At 46.6% G+C, this 22,423-nt stretch overlaps 1 protein-coding gene across 1 annotated transcript in view; it reads left to right on the forward strand.

Annotated features, from left to right (window-relative positions):
* c9 (complement component 9) overlaps window positions 1–18,107 on the forward strand; it is a 38,677-nt gene extending 20,570 nt beyond the window's left edge. The window contains exons 8-12 of the mRNA XM_078560447.1: window positions 3,015–3,167; window positions 6,831–7,009; window positions 14,681–14,912; window positions 15,630–15,776; window positions 17,972–18,107. Coding sequence (XP_078416573.1) covers window positions 3,015–3,167; window positions 6,831–7,009; window positions 14,681–14,912; window positions 15,630–15,775 — 710 coding nt within the window. The 3' untranslated portion in view covers window position 15,776; window positions 17,972–18,107. The remainder of the gene's footprint in view (window positions 1–3,014; window positions 3,168–6,830; window positions 7,010–14,680; window positions 14,913–15,629; window positions 15,777–17,971) is intronic.
* The last annotated feature ends 4,316 nt before the right edge of the window (window positions 18,108–22,423 follow it).

Raw genomic sequence — 22,423 nt, forward strand, 5'->3', positions numbered from 1 at the left:
CCAAATATCGTTAGGAGATATTGCAAGTAGCACATTAAATCACTGTGGCAGGGCATGTAGGAATACAGGAAACCCAACCATCAATAAACAGACATTTTACCTGGCCAATTCTTCATAAGGACGAAGTGCAATTTTGTAAAACATGTCATACATATCAGGTAGTAGGTAAACCTCAACATGTAACCAAACCAGCACCTTTAATACCCATACCAGTTTTTAAAGAACCATTCAGTCAGGTATTAATAGATTGCTTAGGGTCATTACCCAAAACAAAAGCAGGACGTCAGTATATCCTTACAATCATGGATATGACAACCTGATTTCCAGAAGGTATTCCTTTAAGGACATTTACAGCTGAGGTGGTAGTGGAAAAGTTAACTCAGTTTTTCACTCATTATGGCCTACCAATTGAAATACAATCTGACAAATGTTCTAACTGCATGTCTAAAATTTCCCAGGACATAATCAGAAATTTGGGTGTCAAACAACTAAAGTCTACCACCTATCACCCACAGACACAGGGAGCTTTAGAGAGATACCATCAGATTCTCAAAACCATGATTAAGGCCTATTGCCATGAATACCCAAAGGATTGGGACAAAGGATTTGATTTCTTATTATTTGCCACCAGAGATTCTCCGAATGAATCTACTGAATTTAGTTCATTTGAGTTGATCTATGGTCATGAAATAAGAGGTACATTAAAAGTGATTCAGGAAAAGTTCCAAAAGCAGAAAGATGAATCCTCCATGTTGGATTATGTGTCCATGTTTCTAGAAAGACTCAGGGGCATGTAAAGTAGCACGAGAGCACTTAAAAATTTCCCAAACCAAAATGAAAGATTGGGCAGACAAACATGCTATGACTAGAACATTCCAAGCTGGAGACATAGCATTGGCATTATTAGCTTTGCAGGGTGAACCCCTGAAAGCGAAATTCAGTGGCCCCTACAAGATAGTTAGAGGAGTTAGTAAAGTGACTTATCTGATAGATACTGCTGAGTGTCGGAAGAGGAAATGATTACGTCACATAAACATGTTAAAGCAATAGCATCGCAGAGAAGATGATAAGACAGAGCAAGTGTGCCAGGTGGTAGGAATAGTGGAGGATGACAGAGACAGTAAAAGTAAGGTAGAGGGAGAAGTAGACAGTTCACAGAGCAAATCTCCTACAATTCGACTAGCAAATACAACAATACTGAGACAGTTAGACAGTGTGTTCTCGTATTTAGAGGAAGGAACAAGGAAAGATCTAATAAGGTTATTTAGGAAGTACTCCATAGTAGAAAAACATCATTGTTGACTCTTCAACACTTTGAAGTTTACGTCCGACATGATAACAAAGAAACACTAATCTACATTCACCAGAATCCGCTGGCGTTCATTGGAAAGTTCTCAAAATGTGATATTGTTTAGATGGTGTCTATTGTTTCAACCATTCAATGTAAAGATTGTTCACATTGCCGGTAACGATAATGTGATCGCAGATGCATTGTCCCAGGTGTAAAATGCTAACATAAGTTAAAGGGATAAGAAATGCTGAAGATTGTATAAGATTGTATAAGGGGGAGGAAGGATGAATGAGAGTAAGTCTCATGTTTTGTTGACAATGTGGCATATACCTTGTGATGAAACACATTTTTGAAATGGCATTTCATCTGTTTTAAGGGTGGAGGCATGTAAGGAACATATCTTTTTACTTTATGTTGGACTGGGGACTAAAATTACAATGGCTGCAAGTTGAAAGGCATATCCACTGGAACAGGATGAAAGATTATACAATGTTGCAGTCCTGGAACAGAGTGCGACATGAAAGGCAGGATGGTGCTGGAAAGGAGTCCTGGGCCAAGGGCATTTGACAACAGCATTTTAATTGGCTCCTGACCAGGTGACCAGGTTTTCTGTGAGAGCAGAGTAGCTCCTAGCCTGAAAGGAACAAGACCTAAAACCTCTTTCTCCTATATGTGGAAGATTCCAGTAATTCCATAATAATAGCTAGCTGGCTTTTTCTTCTCATGTCTCTATAATCTGCTCTCTCTGTCTGAAAACCCCGATCAAGAGGCAAAGGGGAAAATCACTGTTAGAGACATTGAAAGGCGAGTGCTTAACCAATGAACTAAATACTGAAAATGCTAGAAGATTAGCTCATGTCATCAACAAGAACTGAAAGGAATTTGGAAGGCATCAATCAAAATCAGTCCATCGAATCCTGTACTCCAGAATTGGTGCTATTGAGCTGTTTTATCCCACCCTTAAAATCCATGTTTTTTGTGTGTCTTGTGTCTTGTATGTGTGTGTATGGGTAGAGTTTGAGTTATAGTGTTAGAAATTAGCAGTTCATATCTCTTTCTTTTGCCACTGGTTAATGAATTTGTTCAATAAACAGTTATTTACTTATTAAGTTTACAAACCTGGTGCTTGCATTCTGTTAACCCAAATTAAACAGAATTGGGGCAATCTGGTGGTTTGGTCAAACTTTTTCCACATTTGTCACAGCTTGGGGAACAGTGGGGCTGGATATTACAGCGCACTATCCCCAGTGAGTCATGACAGTATCCCAAGGTGCTTCATAGCAGTGTTAACAAACAGTATTTGACACTGAGCCACACAAGGATAGATGACAGAAAGCTTGGTCATACAGGCCGGTTTGAAACAGTGTCTTAAAGGAGTAGTGGAGCACTGAAACTTTCAGGGAGTGAATTGCTGAGCCTAGAGCTCAGGCAACTGAAGGCACAGAAGTCAATGGTGGAGGGTTTAAAATTGGGAATGATCAAGAGGTCCAAATTAGAAGATATTTTGGAGGGTTGTAGGGCATGAAGGGATTTGAAAGTGGACCTGGAGCCAATGGAGCCAGGGAGCGCAATGCGATCTAAGCTGAGCTAAATTGGAGCAGGCCAGGACTGCAGCCTGGGACTATCTGGACCATTTCCCACCGCACCGGTCAGTATGATTCAGCTATGCTATCAGTAAGGTTCACCTTATACTTTAATATCCTGTCTCGTTCTATATTTGTAGATATCACCCATGAACAGGTGAAGAAATGCCTGGGGTTTCATGCCAGTTTCAACATCGACCAAAGCTTCATGAAAGGCAAGAACTCAACCAGCTCTACAATCAGCATGGCTACCAATGCTGACAATTGTAAGAAGGTCACGAAAGCACAATCATGTACGTATGAGGATCAGGATTATTTGGAAATGTCGTATTTTTGATGATAACAAAAGCTGATGTTGACCCTGAGATCAGACCTGTCAGGTTATTGAGTAGTCAGCGAAAGGAGCTTTAAAGCAATCTGCTGTGGTGACCCATCAGATACAAAGACACATGTGAAAAGAGGCAAGTTTGTGCCGTAGAATTGAACAGTCGACAGCACAGGTTCCAAACACTCTCAGGGCAGATACGGCACGGGGTTAGATACAGAGTAAAGCTCCCTCTACACTGTCCCCATCAAACATTCCCAGGACAGGTACAGCACGGGGTTAGATACAGAGTAAAGCTCCCCCTACACTGTCCCCATCAAACACTCCCAGGACAGGTACAGCACGGGGTTAGATACAGAGTAAAGCTCCCTCTACACTAACCCATCAAACACTCCCAGGGCACATACAGCACGGGGTTAGATACAGAGTAAATCTCCCTCTACACTGTCCCCATCAAACACTCCCAGGGCAGTTACAGCACGGGGTTAGATACAGAGTAAAGCTCCCTCTACACTGTCCCCATCAAACACTCCCAGGGCAGGTACAGCATGGGGTTAGAAACAGAGTAAAGCTCCCTCTACACTGTCCCCATCAAACATTCCCAGGACAGGTACAGCACGGGGTTAGATACAGAGTAAAGCTCCCTCTACACTGTCCCCATCAAACACTCCCAGGGCAGGTACAGCATGGGGTTAGATACAGAGTAAAGCTCCCTCTACACTGTCCCCATCAAACATTCCCAGGACAGGTACAGCACGGGGTTAGATACAGAGTAAAGCTCCCTCTACACTGTCGCCATCAAACACTCCCAGGACAGGTACAGCACTGGGTTAGATACAAAGTAAAGCTCCCTCTACACCGTCCCCATCAAACACTCCCAGGACAGGTACAGCACGGGGATAGATAGAGGTTTTTTCTATTCGTTCATAGGATGTGGGCGTCACTGGCTGGGCCAGCATTTATTGCCCATCCCTAATTGTGCTTGTTCGGAGGGTGTTTAAAAGTCAACCACATTGCTGTGGGTCTGGAGTCACATGTAGGCCAGACCAGGTAAGGACGGCAGATTTCCTTCCGCAAAGGGCATTAGTGAACCAGATGGGTTTTTACAACAATCGACAATGGTCATCATTAGACTTTTAATTCCAGATTTTTTTTTTGAATTCAAATTCCACCATCTGTCATGGCGGGATTCGAAACTGGGACCCCAAAACATTATTCTGGGTCTCTGGAATGCCAGTCTAATGACAATACCACTAGGCCACCATCTCCACATAGTAGTGCTCCCTCAACACTGTCCCAATCAAAAACTCCCAGGACAGGTACAGAACGGGGTTAGATACAGAGTAAATCTCCCTCAACACTGTCCCAATCAAACACTCCCAGGACAGGTACAGCACGGGGTTAGATACAGAGTAAAGCTCCCCCTACACTGTCCCAATCAAACACTCCCAGGACAGGTACAGCACGGGGTTAGATACTGAGTAAATCTCCCTCGTAATCTATGCCTTGATTGATAAAGGCAAGTGTCCCATATGCCTTTTTCACCTAACATGTCCCTCCGCCTTCAGAGATCTATGGACACACACGCCAAGGTCCCTTTGTTCCTCAGAACTTCCGAGTGTCATGCTGTTTATTGAATACTTCCTTGTCAAATTACTCCTTCCAAAGTTTATCACCTCACACTTTTCAGGGTTAAGTTCCATCTGCCACTTATCTGCCCACTTGACCATCCCGTCTATATCTTCCTGTATCCCAAGACACTCAACCTCACTGTTAAACACCCGGCCAATCTTTGTGTCATCCGTAAACTTATTAATCCTACCCCCCACATAGTCATCTACGTCGTTTATATAAATGACAAATATATATGGAGGCACATATATTCCTTGACGCCACACTGGGTCAAATGCGGCCTTGATGTCAAGGTCAGCTACTCTCACCTCACCTGGGGAGTTCAGCTCTTTTGTCCATGTTTGGATCAAGGCTGTAATGAAGTCAGGAGCTGAATGGCCTGGATGGATTCCAAACCTAGCATTTGCCTTCTTTATAAGTCTCCCATGTGGGATCTTGTCAATGGCTTTGCTGAAATCCATATAAACTACATCAACTACACTACCGTCATCTACACACCTGGTCACTTCCTCAAAAAATTCAATCAAATTTGTTAGTCATGACCTCCTTCTGACAAAGCCATGCTGACTATCCCTGATCAAACCTTGCTTCTCCAAGTGGAGATAGATACTCTCCTTCAGAATTTTCTCCAATAGTTTCACTACCACTGACGTGAGACTCACTGGCCTGCAGTTCCCTGGCTTATCTCTACAACCCTTCTTAAATAGCGGAACCACATTAGCTGTTCTCCAGTCCTCTGGCACCTCCCCCGTGGCCAGAGAGGAATTAAAAATTTGGGTCAGAGCCCCTGTGATCTCCTCCCTTGCCTCCCTCAGCAGTCTGGGACACAAATCATCTGGACCTGGAGATTTGTCCACTTTTAAGCCTGCCAACACCTCCAATACCTTGTCACTCCCTATATCAATTTGCTTAAGAACCTCACAGACTCTCTCCCTGAGTTCGATACCTTCATCCTCATTCTCTTGGGTGAAGACGGATGTGAAGTATTCATTCAACACTAGCGATGTCCTCTGGCTCCACCCATACATTGCCCCCTTGGTCTCTTATAGGCCCTACTCTTTCCCTGGTTATCCCTTTCCCATTGATATACTTATAGAATATCTTGGGATTTTCCCTACTTTTACCAGCCAGAGCTTTCTCATATCCCCTCTTTGCTCTCCTAATTACTTTCTTAAGCTCCACCCTGCACTTTCTGTACTCCACTAATGCCTCCGCTGATTTGCTTCCCTTGTACCTGCTAAAAGCCTCTCTTTTCCTTCTCATCGTAACCTGAATATCTCTGGCCATCCATGGTTCTCTGGGCTTGTTACTCCTTCCTATCACCCTAGAGGGAACATGTTGTACCCTCCCCATTTCCTTTTTGAACACCCCCCACTGCTCCTCTGTAGATTTCCCCACAAGTATCTGTTCCCAGTCTACCTTGGCCAGATCCTGCCTTATTTTACTAAAATCCACTCTCCCCCAATCCAAAACATTTTTTTGCAACTTGTCTATTTCTTTGTCCAGGAAGTGGGCTTCGTTGAGAAGGCAATCATTTATTGCCCATCCCTAATTGCCCTTGAGAAGGTGATGGTGAGCTGCCATCTTGAAGCAGTGTGGTCCATGTGGTGTGGATACACCCACAGTGCTGTTAGGGAGGGATTTCTAGGATTTTGACCCAGCGACAGTGAAGGAACGGTGAGCCATGTCCAGGTCGAGATAGTGTGTGTGATTTGGAGGGAAACTGGAGGTGATGGTGTTCCCATGTATCGGCGGCCCTTGTCCTAGGTGGTAGAGATCCCAGGTGATGAATGCTTGGTGACTTGCTGCAGCATCTCCAGTTGGTTATAGGTACTGTGGCCACAAATCTATGATCATAGGACAGGTGAGTACTTACTAAGTCCCATGACAGGGTCACCAATTTTCAGGCTTCTTCATCCTGTTGATAATTAATGAGGTGCAGCAGATACAAAATCTCTTCAGTTCTTTCTCTGGATTTAAAATGGTCATCTTTTTTCAGCCCTGAATCCGGAAAATCAGCTCATCAAGGACGTGCTGTCGTTTGTCAATGGCGGGAACACAGCCTTCCTCGCCAGGCTCAACGTTCTCCTGTCTGAGAGAAAGGAGCCCCTCGATGTCTCTGTCTACACTGACTGGGCCAGCTCACTCATACACTCACCTGCCTTAGTGAGGCAGCAGGTAAGAACACAGGCATTGGCCCCGTGGTATTGGACAAACTGTATCAGGAGGATGTGTGGAGGGCAGCTCCACGGGTTTCTCGGCAGTAAGACAACGGCACCTGATATTTCCTCCAGTCAAAGACACGGACACCTTTTCTTCTCAATTGGCTCAATGGAGTGAGGAGCTGAGTCCATTCTCTCTTGACTGTTCCATCAAACACCGTCCTATCAAACACTCCAGGAGGAGGCCATTCAGCCCCTCAAACCACCATCCAGTGAGATCATGGCTAATCTGCTCCCTAACTCCATATCCACACCTTTGCCCCATGTCCATTAATATCTTTGGTTAACAAAAATCTATCAATCTCAGTTTTGACCTGCCAAGTTTTCTCAGCATATTGTGTTTCTATTTCAGACCTCTAGCATCTTCAGCATTTTGCTTTTGTGTTAGTGTTTTTCTCTTATGTTTCCTGGTATATGAATTCAGATCAACTCCGTCAGTTCCTTCTGATAACGCTTGAAACTTCAGGTACAACCTGAACTCTCCTTTCAAAAGGAATGTATGGTCTCTTTAAACTTTCTTCTTGAATGTTGCTGAATCAGACCATAAGATCATAAGATCATAAGAAATAGGAGCAGGAGTCGATCATTCTGCCCATTGAGCCTGCTCCACCATTCAATAAAATTGTGACTCATCTGATTTTGACCTGTCTGCCGCAGATGCTTCTGTCCATGACAGTATCGGTCGGAGTGACCACCACACAGTCATTATGGAGACTAAGTCCCACCTTCACATTGAGGATACCCTCCATTGTGTTGTGTGGCACTACCACCGTGCTAAATGGGATAGATTTCGATCAGATCTAGCAACTCACAGCTAGGCATCCATGAGGTGCTGTGGGCCATCAGCAGCAGCAGAATTGTACTCGAACACAATCTGTAACCTCATGGCCCGGCATATCCCCCACTCTACCAGTACCATCAAGCCAGGGGAACAACCCTGGTTCAATGAAGAGTGCAGAAGGGCATGCCAGGAGCAGCATCAGGCATATCAAAAAATGAGGTGTCAACCTGATGAAGCTATAACACAGGACGACTTGCGTGCCAAACAGCAGAAGCAGTAAGTGATAGACAGAGCTAAGCGATCCCACAACCAATGGATCAGATCTAAGTTCCGCAGTCCTGCCACATCCAATCGTGAATGGTGTTGGACAATTAAACAACTCACTGGAGGAGGAGGCTCCACAAATAGCCCATCTTCAATGATGGAGGAGCCCAGCTCATTAGTGCAAAAGTTAAGGCTGAAGCATTCACAACAATCTTCAGCCAGAAGTGCCAAGTGGATGATCCATCTCAGCCGCCTCCGGAGGTCCCCAGTATCACAGATGCCAGTCTTCAGCCAATTCGATTCACTCCACGTGATATCAAGAAACGGCTGAAGGCACTGGACACTGCAAAGGCTATGGACCCTGACAATATTCCGGCAATAGTACTGAAGACTTGTGCTCCAGAACTTGCCGCACCCCTAGCCAAGCTGTTCCAGTACAACTACAACACTGGCATCTACCCAGCTATGTGGAAAATTGCCCAAGTATGTCCTGTACGCAAAAAGCAGGACAAATCCAACTCAGCCAATTATCACCTCATCGGTCTACTCTTGATCATCAGTAAAGTAATGGAAGGGGTCATCCACAGTGCTATCAAGTGGCACTTGCTTAGCAAATCCTGTTCAATGATGCCCAGTTTGGGTTCTGCCAGGGCTACTCGGCTCCTGACCTCATTCCAGCCTTGGTTCACAAAATAGACAAACGAGCTGAGCTCCCAAGGTGAGGTGAGAGTGACTGCCCTTGACATCAAGGCAGCATTTGCCCGAGTGTGGTATCAAGGAGCCCTAGCAAAACTGGAGTCATTGGGAATCAGATGGAAAACTCTGCTGGTTGGAGTCATACCTAGCACAAAGGAAGATGGTTGTGGTTGTTGGAGGTCAGTCATCTCAGCTCCAGGACATCACTGCAGGAGTTCCTCAGGGTAGTGTCCTAGGTCCAACCATCTTCAGCTCTTCATCAATGAACTTACTTCCATCAAAAGGTGAGAAGTGGGGATGTTCGCTGATGATTGCACAATGTTCAGCACCATTCCCAACTCCTCAGATACTGAAGTCCATGTCGAAATACAGCAAGACCTGGACAATATCCAGGCTTGGGCTGACAAGTGACAAGTGACATTCACGTCAGATGACCATCTCCAACAAGGGAGAATCCAACCATCGCCCCTTGATGTTCAATGGCATTACCATCACTGAAACCCCCACTATCAACTTCCTGGGAGTTGCCATTGGCCAGAAACTGAACTGGGCCAACTATATAAATACCGTGGCTACAAGAGCAGGTCAGAGGCTAGGAATCATGCAATGAGTAACTCACCTCCTGACTCCCCAAAGCCTGTCCACCTTCTACAAGGCACAAGTCAGGAGTGTGATGGAATACTCCCCACTTGCCTAGATGAGTGCAGCTCTCACAACACTCAAGAAGCTGGACTCCGTCCAGGACAAAGGAGCCCACTTGATTGGCACTACATCCATAAACATTCACTCCCTCCACCACTGATGCACAGTAGCAGCAGTGTGTACCATCTACAAGATGCTCTGCAGGAATTCACCAAGGCTCCTTCGACAGCACCTTCCAAACCCACATCGACTACCACCTAGAAGGACATGGGCAGCAGATAGATGGGAACACCACCACCTGGAAGTTCCCCTCCAAGTCACTCACCATCATGACTTGGAAATATATCGCTGTTCCTGCACTGTCGCTGGGTCAAAATCCTGGAACTCCCTCCCTAACAGCACTATGGGTGTACCTACACCACATGAACTACAGTGGTTCAAGAAGGCAGCTCACCACCACCTTCTCAAGGGCAACTAGGGATGGGCAATAAATGCTGGCCCAGCCAGCAAAACCCACATCCCGTGATTGGATAAAAAGAAAACTCCACTTTCCTGCCTGCCTCCATAACCATTGATTCCCTTGCTGTTCAAAGATCTGTCTAACTCAGCCCTGGATATATTCAATGACCTCGCCTCTCTGCTCCCTGTGGAAGAGAACTATAAGTATTAACAAACCTCTGAGGGAAGAGATTTCTCCTCATCTCCGTCTTAAATAGGAGACCCATTATTCTGAAACTCTGCCCCCTCGTTCTAGATTCCTGCACGAGACTAAACATCCTCTCAGCATCCACCCTGTCAAGCCCTCTCAGAATTTTAAATTTCAATAAGATCACATCCCATTCTTTTCATCTCCAATGAGTATAGGCCCAACCTGCTCAATCTTTCCTCATAAGACAACCCCTTCATTCCAGGAATCAGCCTAGTGAACCTTCTCTGAACTGCTTCCTATGCAAGAATATCCTTTCTTGGGTAAGGAGACCAAAACTGTACACAGGACTCAAGTTGTTATTTTACCAATTTCTGTACAGTTGTAGTAAGACTTCCCTACTTTTATTCTCCATCCTCAACCTTGCAAGAAAGGCCAATATCCCATTTGCTTTCCTAACTATTTGCTGTACCTGCATGCTAACTTTTTGTGATTCATGTACAAATTTGGCTACAATACAGTCGATTCCTTCACCCAAATCATTGTAGATAGTAAATAATTGAGCCCCAACAGTGATCCCTGTGACACTAGTAACACTAGTTACAGTTTGCTAGTGCAAAAATAGCCCATTTATCCTGACTCTCTGTTTCCTGTTAGTTAGTCCATCCCCTGCTCATGCTAATATGTCACCCCAAAACCATGAGTTTTTACCCTGTGCATTGACCTCTTATATTGCATTTTATCGAATGCCTTTTGGAAATCCAAATACACTACATCTACTGGTTCTCCTTTACCCACCCTTCTTGTTACATCCTCAAAGAACTGTAACTTTTTGAATCTTCTACTGTGAGGTTAGATACAAAATACCTGTTCAAAATCTCTATCATTTCTTTGTTTCTCATTATTAGTTCCCCAATTTCACCTTTAAGGGACCAACACTCACTTAGTTACTCTTTTCCTTTTTATATACTTGTAGAGGCTTTCACTGTGTCTTATATTTCTTGCTAGTTTTCTCTCATCCTTCAATTTCTCCCTCTTTATTATTATTTTATTCATCCATTGCTAGTTTCTAAAATGTTCTCAATTTTCTGAACTACCACTAATGTTTGCAACATTGTACATCTTTTCTTTCAATTTAATCCATCTTTAACTTCCTAGGTTCGCCATGGATGCTGCATCCTTCTCGTAGAGCCTTTCTTTCTCAATAGAATATATTTTTGTTGAAAATTATGTAATATTTCCTTAAATGCCTACCACTACTTCACTACTGTCTTACCTATTAAACTATTTTTCCATTTCACTTTAGCCAACTCTGCCTTCATACCCTTGTAATTGCCTTTATTTAAGTTTAAGGCTCTACTTTCAGACCCACATTTCTCACCCTCAAATTGAATATGAAATTCTGTCGTGTTATGGTTACTCTTACCTAGAGGGCCTTTTGCTATGAGGCCACTTATTGATCCTGTCCCATTACTCATTACCCTATCTAAAATGTTCTTGGTTGCTTCCAGAATGTATTATTCAAAGAAATTGTCCTGAATACATTCTATGAATGCATTTTCTGGGCTAACTTTGCCAATGTGATTCATTCAATCTATAGGCAGATTAAAATCTCCCATAATTATTGCAGTACCTTTCTTACAAGCCCCCATTATTTCTTGATTTATATTCTCCCTTGCAATGTAGCTGCTGTCAGAGGGTCTATAAACTATTCCCTTGGTAATTCCTTTCCTTTGTTATTTCTTATCTCCACCCAAACTAATTTTACATCTTGATTTCCAGAACCAAGATCATTTCTCACTGCTAAACTGATCTCATCATTTATTAACAGAGCCAAAGTACCTCCTTTTCCTTTCTTACTGTCCTTCCAAAATGTTAAATAACCTTAAATATTCAGATCCAAGCCCTGGTCACTTGGCAACCATGGGCAGGATCTTTAGGTCACTGAGCGGGGGGCGGGGCCTGCTCAACGACGCATAAAATGACGCGGGATGACGTCGGGCGGAACTCCCAATGTCACCCTGCGTCATTTCCATTTTCAGGTAGGTGGGGGCGCAGCTGAATCAGCTGTGAGCCCGTCGACCTGTCAATGGCCAATTGAGTCTATTGACAAAGTCATTAATCTCATTAATGGACCTTCCCGTCCAACCTTAGGTTTGTCAGGCAGGCCGGGAGCCCTGGCGGGCTTCAGAAAAAGCATGAAACCTCATCCACAGGCGGGTTTTTAAAAATTTAATAAATATTTGATTTAAACTGATGGACATGTCCCAACTCATGTGGCAGTGTCATTTGAGAGGACATGTCAGGGAAATTTTGCTTTTGTACCTTTACCATTTCTACATTTGGAGCCGACCTCCCTGAGGCAGCACTTAGCCTCAGGGAGATCAGTGCGCTCTTTCGCATACATGCACGAAAGAGTGCATTCTCGACTGAGGGAACCCCCCCCCGCCAACCACGGGACGCTCCCTGGCGGACATCAAGCTGGGAGGGCCTTAATTGGCCCACCCGTGTAAAATGGCGGTGCGCCCCCGATTGGGGGCACTGATCGGAAGCGCACCTGCCCGTGCCCACTCCTGAACTTCCCCCCCAACGGGGGATAATTCTTCTCCGTGTCTCTGAAATGGCTATCATATAATATTCATTTAATTCTATTTGTAGTATCAATTCATCCATCTTGTTACAAATGCTGTGTATATTCAGAGGAAGAGCCTTTAATTCTGTCTTTTTACTGGTTTTTCCCTACTCTGACCTATTCTTATGCTGTAAGCTCTGTCCCTTCCTGTCACATTCTGATTATTATTACCCATATTGCTCCTCTGCATTATTGCCTTGTCCTTTCTCTTTAACTTTACAAACCCCCCCTCACATGAACATCCCCCCGCCCCCCTCGTTTAGTTTAAAGCCCACTCTATAGCCCTAGTTATACCATTCACTAAGACACAGGTCCTGTTGCCATTTCTCATGGACTCTGCTAAAATGGAGCAACTCTCGAACACCTTCTCAAGGGTCAATTAGGAATGGGAAATAAATGCTGGCCTTGCATGGAAATTTTCTACACTCTCATTTGATCATACGTTGCTGGTCAGACTGCTTCTGCTGTACTGTCCCCAGTTTTGGTTCTCCCTCATGGGTGATATAGTGACCTTGGAAATGATCCAGACGAGATCTATGAGAATGATTCCTGGCTTAAAGAAACTCAGTTACTGGGATAGATTCAAGGACCTGGGTTTAGTTACTCTACAGCAGCAGAGGCTGAGTGGGGCACCAATAGAAACATAGAATTAGTTATATGTACAGGAGGAGGCCATTCAGCCTATCATGCCATTGCAGGCTCTTCGAAAACTCCATCCGACAGCCCCCAGATCTTTCCCTGTATCCCTGTAAAGTTTTATCCCTTCAGGTTATCCAATTCCCTTTTGGGTAAGGGGAGGGGTTAGTGGAGGAAGGGGTTAGTGAGGGGAAAGGGTTGGGGGGAGGAAAAGTAAGGTGTGAGGAGGGACATTCTGGAACGAACCAGGGAAGAGAATATTTTATACCTGGTAATGTGCAATGCGACAGAATTAATTAATTAGTCCAATTATCTCCACTTGACATTCAATGGCATTACCATCGTTGAATCCCCCACTATCAACATCCTGAGGGCTACCATTGACCATAAACTGAATTGAACTAACCATATAAATACTGTGGCTACAAGAACAGGTCAGAGGCTAGGAATCCTGCAGTGAGTAACTCACCTCCTGACTCCCCAAATCCTGTCCACCATCTGCAAGGCACAAGTCAGGAGTGCGATGGAATACTCCCCACTTGCCTGGATAAGTGCAGCTCCAAAAACATTCGAGAAGCTTGACACCATCCAGGACAAAGCAGCCCACTCGATTAGCACCACATCCACAAACATTCACTCCCTCTGCCATTTACGCACGGTAGCAACAGTGTGTACCATCTACAAGATGTACTGCAGCAACTCACCAAGTCTCCTTTAACAGCACCTTCCAAACCCTAGCCTCTACCATCTAGAAGGACAAGGGCAGCAGATGCGTGGGAACATCACCACCTGCAAGTTCCCCTCCAAGCCACTCACCATCCTGACTTGGAACTCTATTGCCGTTCCTTCATTGTCACTGTGTTAAAGTCCTGGATCGCCCTCTCTAACAGCACTGTGGGTGTACCTACACCACATGGACTGCAGCGGCTCAAGAAGGCAGCTCACCACCACCTTCTCAAGGGCAATTAGGGATGGGCAATAAATGCTGTCCTAGCCAGTGACACCCACATCCCATGAAAGAATTAAAAAAGTAATTAATGACCTCTCAATAAAGGATATTCCTGGCAAGAATGATCACAATATTTGGGGATGGGAAAGGTGGGCCTGAAACTAGAGTCTCACACTTGAATAAGGGCAATTACGAGGATATGGAGACAGATGTGGAATGGAAAAGTAGATAAAAAGTAATACGGTATGCAGAAGGGGATGGTAATTCAGTGTGCACTCATGATGGTCCAGCCGCCTTGTTGTGTGGGGCTGGTTAGATTGACCAGCTGGTCTCGTCCTGCCTTCATGTCAGTAACTAAAGCTGCTGTTTTACCTTTGCTAGTCGGTGCCAATCTACAGTCTAGTTCCAGCCACGATGAGGGATGCCTCGGTGATCAGACAGAATCTGCTTCGGGCCACCTCTGACTATGAAGCGGAGTACAGCGTGTGTAAGTGTGCCCCGTGCATGAACGGTGGCACAGTGCTACAACTGGACGGACAGTGTCGGTGTTTGTGCAGCAACAAGTTCCAGGGTATAGCCTGTGAAACAGCAAAACCGTTATATAAAGGGAAAGGTAAGTTGGCACTTTGACTCTACTGAAAAACCATCGGGGGAAGGGGTGGGGAGGCAGTGGTTCACCCGGGTCTCTGAGGGTCTCAGGTCAATGATATTCTCTCCACAGAGCCCTGCTGAAGGTGTGGCAGGAGATTTAGGAGCCCCTCCCCACCCCACGCTCATCAAGTCAAACAACCAAAGTTTCAGGGACCTGGGGTCTGAGAGAGTTGGTTACATTGGGATCTGCTTACAGAGGAGAAACTGGAATTTCATATAAACAAACCCCATTTGCAACAAGATGACAGCAAACCCAGCAGAGTGGGCAGCGCCATTTACACCTGGAGCTGAACTGACTCCAAGCAAGAGGCGGGGACAGAGTAACGGGGGAGGTGGAGAACTGGGACAAGGGGAACAGCCGAGGGCGGTGGAGAGGGAGCTTGAGTAATGGGGAAAAGATGGAACGAGAAAGTGAGGGATAAAAGGGAACAAGAATGTTGAGGGGTCAATATCGCTCCTTGCTGTGGATTGGTGAAAGACCCCACACACAGCATTGTGAGGGAGCACCTTCACCGCAATGGCTGCAGCGTTCCAAAGTGGCAGCCTCACCACGCCTTGGCAACGGGGCAAAAAAATGCCAGCCTCGCTTGTGTCGCCCATATTCCCCCGATATGGGTAAAGAAGTGCTAGTGGATGTGTGCAGAGAGAATAAAACGTGTCCTTTCTCTTCCGTAAGCAGCAGGTTACACAGATGGGCAATGGAATTGCTGGTCTGGGTGGTCCGACTGCACCAACAGCCAACAAGTCCGTACCCGGCAGTGCCTGGGCACACAAGGAGGGGGCACCGCGTGCCCGGGGGAGAACGAGAGCACCCGCTACTGCTGAGGTAAAAAGTTCCGATATAGAAACCCGTGTGGCTGTGTGAGTGTATCCAAGGGCAACAAGCGGAGACCATTGCCAGGGACCCAGGGATCAAAAAAGGCAGATTTGTATTTATACAGCATCTTTCATGACCTCACGACCTGCCAGCCTATGACATACTTCTGATGTTGTCACTATTGTAATATAGGAATTTCTGAGGAAATTTGAACATAGTGAGCCCCCACTAACAGCAATGTGATAATGATGGCTGTCTGATGAGGTATAAATATCAGTCAGGAGACTGAGGAGAACTCCTCTGTTCTTCTTCGAAATAGTGCCATCGTCTATGTCCACCTGAGAGGGAAGACAGGACCTTGGTTTAATTCCCTCAGTACTAACACTGGAGTGTCAGTATAGATTTTGTGCTCAAGTCGCCCGAGTTGGACTGAACTCACAACCTGATGAACGAGAGATGAGTGTGCAGAAATTGCTGATCATTCAGCCAAGTCTTCTGTCATGATATGTAGGGGTGCTGCTGGAGAAGCCAGCATTTATTGCACGCCCCTAATTGCCCTTGAACTGAATATTTCAGAGATCAGTTAAGAGCCAGCCATATTGCTGTAGGTCTGGAGTCACATGTGGGTCCTAATCCCCAAAGGGGCATTAGTGAACTAGATGGGTTTTTACAACAGTCAATGATGGTTGTCATGGTCACCATTCCTGAGACTAGCTATACCATAGAACCATAGAACACTACAGCACAGAAAACAGGCCATTCGGCCCTTCTAGTCTGTGCCGAAATATTATTCCGCTAGTCCCATTGACCTGCACCTAGTCCATAACCCTCCAGACCTCTCCCATCCATGTACCTCTAATTTATTCTTAAAACTTAAGAGTGAGCCCGCATTTACCACGTCAGATGGTAGCTCGTTCCACACTCTCACCACTCTGAGTGAAGAAGTTCCCCCTAATGTTCCCCCTAAACCTTTCCCCTTTCACCCTAAAGCCATGTCCTCTCGTGTTTATTTCTCCTACCTTCCAGATTTATTAATTGAACTTAAATTCCACGGATTTGAACCCATGTCCCCAGAGCATTAGCCTGGGCCCGTGGATCACTAGGCCATCATCACCCCATCTTTTTAGATTATCTATTACAGTCTTTTCAAGACTATATCTACTGGGGGTTGACACTAGGTTGAGTTGGTATGATTTAGTATCATTGTTTAGTAAAATGTTGGGACCACCACATTTCTTTGAGTCAAGAGTATTAAGAGTTACAGAACCAAAACAAGTTGATGAACTGAGATACAGATCAATTATGGTCTAATTGAATGCCAGAAGAGGCTCGAGGGGCGGAATGGTCTCCTCCTATTTTTATGTTGTTAGAATCCAGCTTTTCACTAGCTTGCCAATCACCCCCCACCTAACCCCTCTCCTCCAGCCACGTAAGGGAAAATTCTACCCCAGTCACTGGCATCGGGCATAAATACAGCCCATAAAGAAATGAAAATCTCTTGATTCTATTTTCCCCTCTCCCTCTCTCTCTCTCACCCACTCTCAGTTTTCTCTTGCTCTCTGTTTTTCTCTCCCTCCCCTTCCCTCCACTACCCTTCCCACTCCAATCTCTCTGTCTAACTATACCTGTTAATAGTTCAGTTTCGGGATGTGCGTGTTGTTGATACTTATTAGCTGTCTTTACTTTCCCTATGATGATCTGCATCTCTGCTTTCATTTTCTCTCCTCTATATCTTTTTCACCCTCTGTCTCTTTCTCCCTCCTCTGTCTATTCTTTTCTCCCTCTCCCTCTTGAATCTGCCTGCGTTTATCCTTCACACCCTTCCTCTCCTTATCTATATTTTCCATACATCCCCTCACCCTCTCTCTCTCTCTATATCTCATTCCACTCTCTGGGCTCGAACCTCAGTCTGCAAATTGTGAAACTGGTAATAGTGAGTTGGCAGCTGTTTTGTATTTTGCAATCTTTATTTCTGCTGAGTTCAGTCTGTTCTTTCAGTTCTCTGCAGGAAGATTTGAGACTTAGTGGTGAACAGTATTCTTGACTTTACCTGATGTTGATTGAGGAGTTCATTGTGCAGTTTCCTCCATGACTTCAATGGAAATAAGAAAGGGAGAGGTGTCTTATGTGCAGCAGAATCCAGATCACCCACTTATTCTATTGCCAGAAGTCCAATTGATGTCCAATTTCCTTTTCAATTTCAGGCCACTGTGTGAGTGGAAGCTGCAAAGTGAGCTCAGTTCAGGCATCTCATCAATCAACATCAAGAGATCCACACCTATCAATAGCAGCATTCCTGTTCCATACTCACACCGACAATAAACATTTTTAATTGAAGAATACTTGTTCATTTTTTGCATCGAACTGGGGCTGGGTTAGATACAGAGTAAAGCCCCCTCTACACTGTCCCCATCAAACACTCCCAGGACAGGTACAGAACGGGGTTAGAAACAGAGTAAAGCTCCCTCTACACTGTCCCCATCAAACACTCCCAGGACAGGTACAGCAAGGGGTTAGATACAGAGTAAAGCTCCCTCTACACCGTCCCCATCAAACACTCCCAGGACAGGTACAGAACGGAGTTAGATACAGAGTAAAGCTCCCTCTACACTGTCCCCATCAAACACTCCCAGGGCAGGTACAGAACGGGGTTAGATACAGAGTAAAGCCCCCAATACACTGTCCCCATCAAACACTCCCAGGACAGGTACAGCACGGGGTTAGATACAGAGTAAAGCTTCCTCTACACTGTCCCCATCAAACACTCCCAGGACAGGTATAGCACGGGGTTAGATACAGAGTAAAGCTCCCTCTACACTGTCCCCATCAAACACTCCCAGGACAGGTACAGCATGGGGTTAGATACAGAGTAAAGCTCCCTCTACACTGCCCCCATCAAACACTCCCAGGACAGGTACAGCACGGGGTTAGATACAGAGTAAATCTCCCTCTATGTTCTACAGGGGTGTTACCGTTGAAGAGTCAGTTAGGGTGTCATTGTCGGAGGGTGGGTTAGGGTTGTCACAAGTGAGAAAACTCTGCAAAGTTTAGTTGTAGGTCAGAAGATTGGTCAGATTTTAAGAATCAGCAAAGAATGGCTGAAAAATAATGAAGATGGCGAAAGCAAGTATGTGAGAAAGCTAGCTAGTAATATAAAAACATATAGTCAGGGCTTCTACAAATATTTAAATAGGAAAAGAGTAACTAAAGTAGGTGTTTGTCCTCCAGAGATTGAGCCTGGGAATTGATAATATAGAACAAGGAAATAAGATACTTGAAAATCAAAAGGTGAAATGAAGGGAGGAACTTAAAACAATCACCATCACCAGGGAAAAGGTACTGGGCAAACTACTGGATCTAAAGGCTGATAAGTCCCCCAGGATCAGATGGCCTGCATCCTAGGGTCTTAAAAAAAGTGGCTGCAGAGATAATAGATATAATCTTCCAAAATTCCTTCGGGCAGGATCTTCCATTTGGAGAGCGGGGGCGGGGCCCACTCGCCGACACGTAACATTATGCGGAATGATGTCAGGCAGAACTCTCGACGCCAGCCCGCATCATTTCCATGTTCAGGTCGGCGGGGGCGCAGCCGAATCTGCTGTGCACCCGCCGACCTGTCAATAGCCAATTGAGTCTATTGACAAAGTCATTAACCTCATTAATGGACCTGCCCGTCCAACTTTAAGGTTGGTGGGCCAGGCTGGGAGCCCTGGCGGGCTTCAGAAAAAGCGTGAAACCTCATCATGGGCGGGATGAGGTTTCGTGCGGGTGGCAGACTGCGTCCGGCTCCTGAGGGTGTTCGAGGAGAAGAGAGACCTGCCGGAGATGAAGATCCTGACGGCGGAGCCGCACTTTTCTCTGCCGATGCAACGGGAACGTGAGGTGATGGTGCATGTGTACAACCCCTTCGTCCCTGTCGCCGACGTGGTCACCTTCCTCACCAGGTACTTCGATAAGGTGGGGAGCGGCACCGAGATTCGAGACGACTTGGGGATCTGGACAGGCAAACGCCTGTTTAAGGTCACGCTAAAGACCGATGGTAAGGGAGCCATTTTCCACCCTCCTTCCAGTTTCGCTATCGGGGGAAACCGTGGCTACCTGGTCTACGTTGGGCAACCCAAGCATTGTCGCTCATGCGGCAAGGCTGGTCATGTGGCGGCCAACTGCAGCGCCTCCCTCTGCAAGATCTGCAAACAGGAAGGGCACCAGACAAAAGACTGCAAACAGGCCAAGTGCTGCAACCTGTGTGGCGAGGCAAGTCACCTCTACAGGACCTGCCCCAAACGCTGCCGTACTTACGCACAGGCAGCCAAAGCCGACCAGGGGGAAGCAGAAGAAATGTTCCGTGTCACTCCAACCACCAAGGCCCCCAGGGAGCTCAACGGGACAAAGGAGGACACAGAGAGAGACAAGGTGGAGAAAGAGATTGAGGCAACAGAGAGCCAATCAACAGCACTACCCCCTGAACCTCCCAGTCCTCAGGACAGCGAATCAATGGAGGAGGAGGCAGCAGTGGAAAAGCAGCAGGGGGAGTGGCGGACGGTGAAGAACAAGAAAAGTAAGAGGGAGCGAAGAAGAAGCAAAGGCGTTTCCCAGAGAAGCGGCAAGAGGCGTCTCTCGTCTCCCATCCGACACGGATGACAAGGGCAGCAGCTCTTCGGATGATGAAGTGCCAGAGCGGCACCGACAGAAGAGGCGGCAAAGCTCCAGGGCGTTGGAGGACGAGACACCCGAGCTCCAGAAAATTGGAGACAACAAGGAGACCAGCGCACCCCAACTTTGCCTGCAACCTGAGGAGGCCAGTGCACCACAGCCCCTGGAATCTGGGAGCAGTGAGGCAATCATCGCACCCCAGCTCCAGGAAGCCGGGAACAGCAACACCCCAGAGGGGGTGAGTTTTGGAGAAGCTTCTCCAGCAAAGGTCATCTCAAAACCCGCTCTCTACGTGAACCTCCAGATGCCACCGGAGCAGAACACGGCCAAGGAGATCTACCTCAGCCCATCCAAAGTGAAGGAATTTGAGCTCACTACGGGTATGAAGGAGCAGACTAAAGGTCTGGGACTCTCAGAGACAGTGGGTTTGGTAGGAGAATAAATGCTTTAAAATGGGTTTAAAGATTGTATCCATAAATGTGCGTAGCATTAAATCTACTACGCGATGTGTTGCGACCTTGGACTACCTAGCCAAGGTCAAAGCTGACCTGTTGTTTCTGCAGGAGTGTGCGATACCGCACCTCAGCTCCTACAGGCAATGGTCACGATGGTGGTCCCACGGGCCATCGATCTGGTCGGGCGGAAACGACTCTCGTTCCTCCGGCCAGGGTATTCTGCTGCGGGGAGGCAACTTCACCGTCTCCGAGGTCAAGGAGGTGGTGGGCGGGCGCCTCCTCGTAGCAGACGTAATGTACAAGAACGCTCCACTCCGGTTAATTAACGTGTATGGCCCGGCACAAGGGGCTGAGCGGCTGGAGGTTTTTCAGCAGCTCCCACTGCTGCTGGCGACCTCCAGGCCGGTCATTCTGGGCGGGGACTTCAACTGCATCATCGATGCGGCTGGACGATCCGGCAGGGCCGGAAGCAGATTGGACGCTACGTCCAGATCCCTGATGGAAACAGTTAAGGATGCCAAGCTGCACGACGTCTTCAGCAACCCTGCAGATGGAGCGCAGCGTAGATACACCTGGTCGCGGCCAGACGGGTCCATTCGTTCCAGGATAGACTTCCTGTTTGTGTCCCGTGCATTCACAGTCAGATCCACCGACGTCAAGCCGGTGTTCTTCTCTGACCACTGCCTCCTACTGGCGGACTGCCACTTGGAGAAGGACCTGAGGGTGGGCAGGGGGGCATGGAAGCTAAATGTGCAACTGCTGACCCCAGAGAACATTGAGGAGCTCAAGAGGGATTACAAAGGTTGGAGAACCGTGAAACCCCTCTTTGAGTCCCTGACACACTGGTGGGAAGTGATCAAGGGAAGCATCAAGAGGTTTTTCATCCTCAAAGGCACCCAGAAAGCTAGAAAGGAACAGAGGGAAATGTCCCGACTCCAGAAAAAGATGCAGAATCTGCTCCGGCTGCAGTCGATGGGGGTCGATGTCAAGGAGGAGCTCCAAGAGGTGAAGGGCCAGCAAGCCTCGCACTTTGCCTCGGAGGCCTCCAAGATCATCTTCCGTTCCAGAGTCCGCTCCGTGGAGCAGGATGAGACGTGCTCACGTTTCTTCTTCCAAAAGGTACACAGAGAGCGCTCTGTGATCAGCAGCCTGAAGGAAGAAGACGGCTCAGTAAAGTCATCCCGGTCCGACATTCTGAGGATCAGCAAATCCTTTTATGCCGGACTGTATGACGTGAAGCCCACGGACAGCACGGCCTCCCAGTCCTTCCTGTCCTCTATCACGGAGGTCTTAGACCACAGTACGCGGGAGAGCCTAGACAAACCGCTAACTCCTGATGAACTGACTAAGGCCCTCGAGTCCTTCGAGAAGAGTAAAACTCCCGGAAGCGACGGCTTGCCGGCGGAGTTGTATTCGGCTCTGTGGGACTTGATCGGCCCAGACCTGCTAGGGGTGTACGAGAGTATGCTCCTGGCCGGTAGTATGTCAGAATCCATGAGGAAGGGCATCATCACCCTCATCTACAAGCACAAGGGGGAAAGGGAGGAA

The sequence above is a fragment of the Cetorhinus maximus genome, chromosome 2, assembly GCF_964194155.1.
Source record: "Cetorhinus maximus chromosome 2, sCetMax3.hap1.1, whole genome shotgun sequence".
In the NCBI taxonomy this organism is placed as follows: domain Eukaryota; kingdom Metazoa; phylum Chordata; class Chondrichthyes; order Lamniformes; family Cetorhinidae; genus Cetorhinus; species Cetorhinus maximus.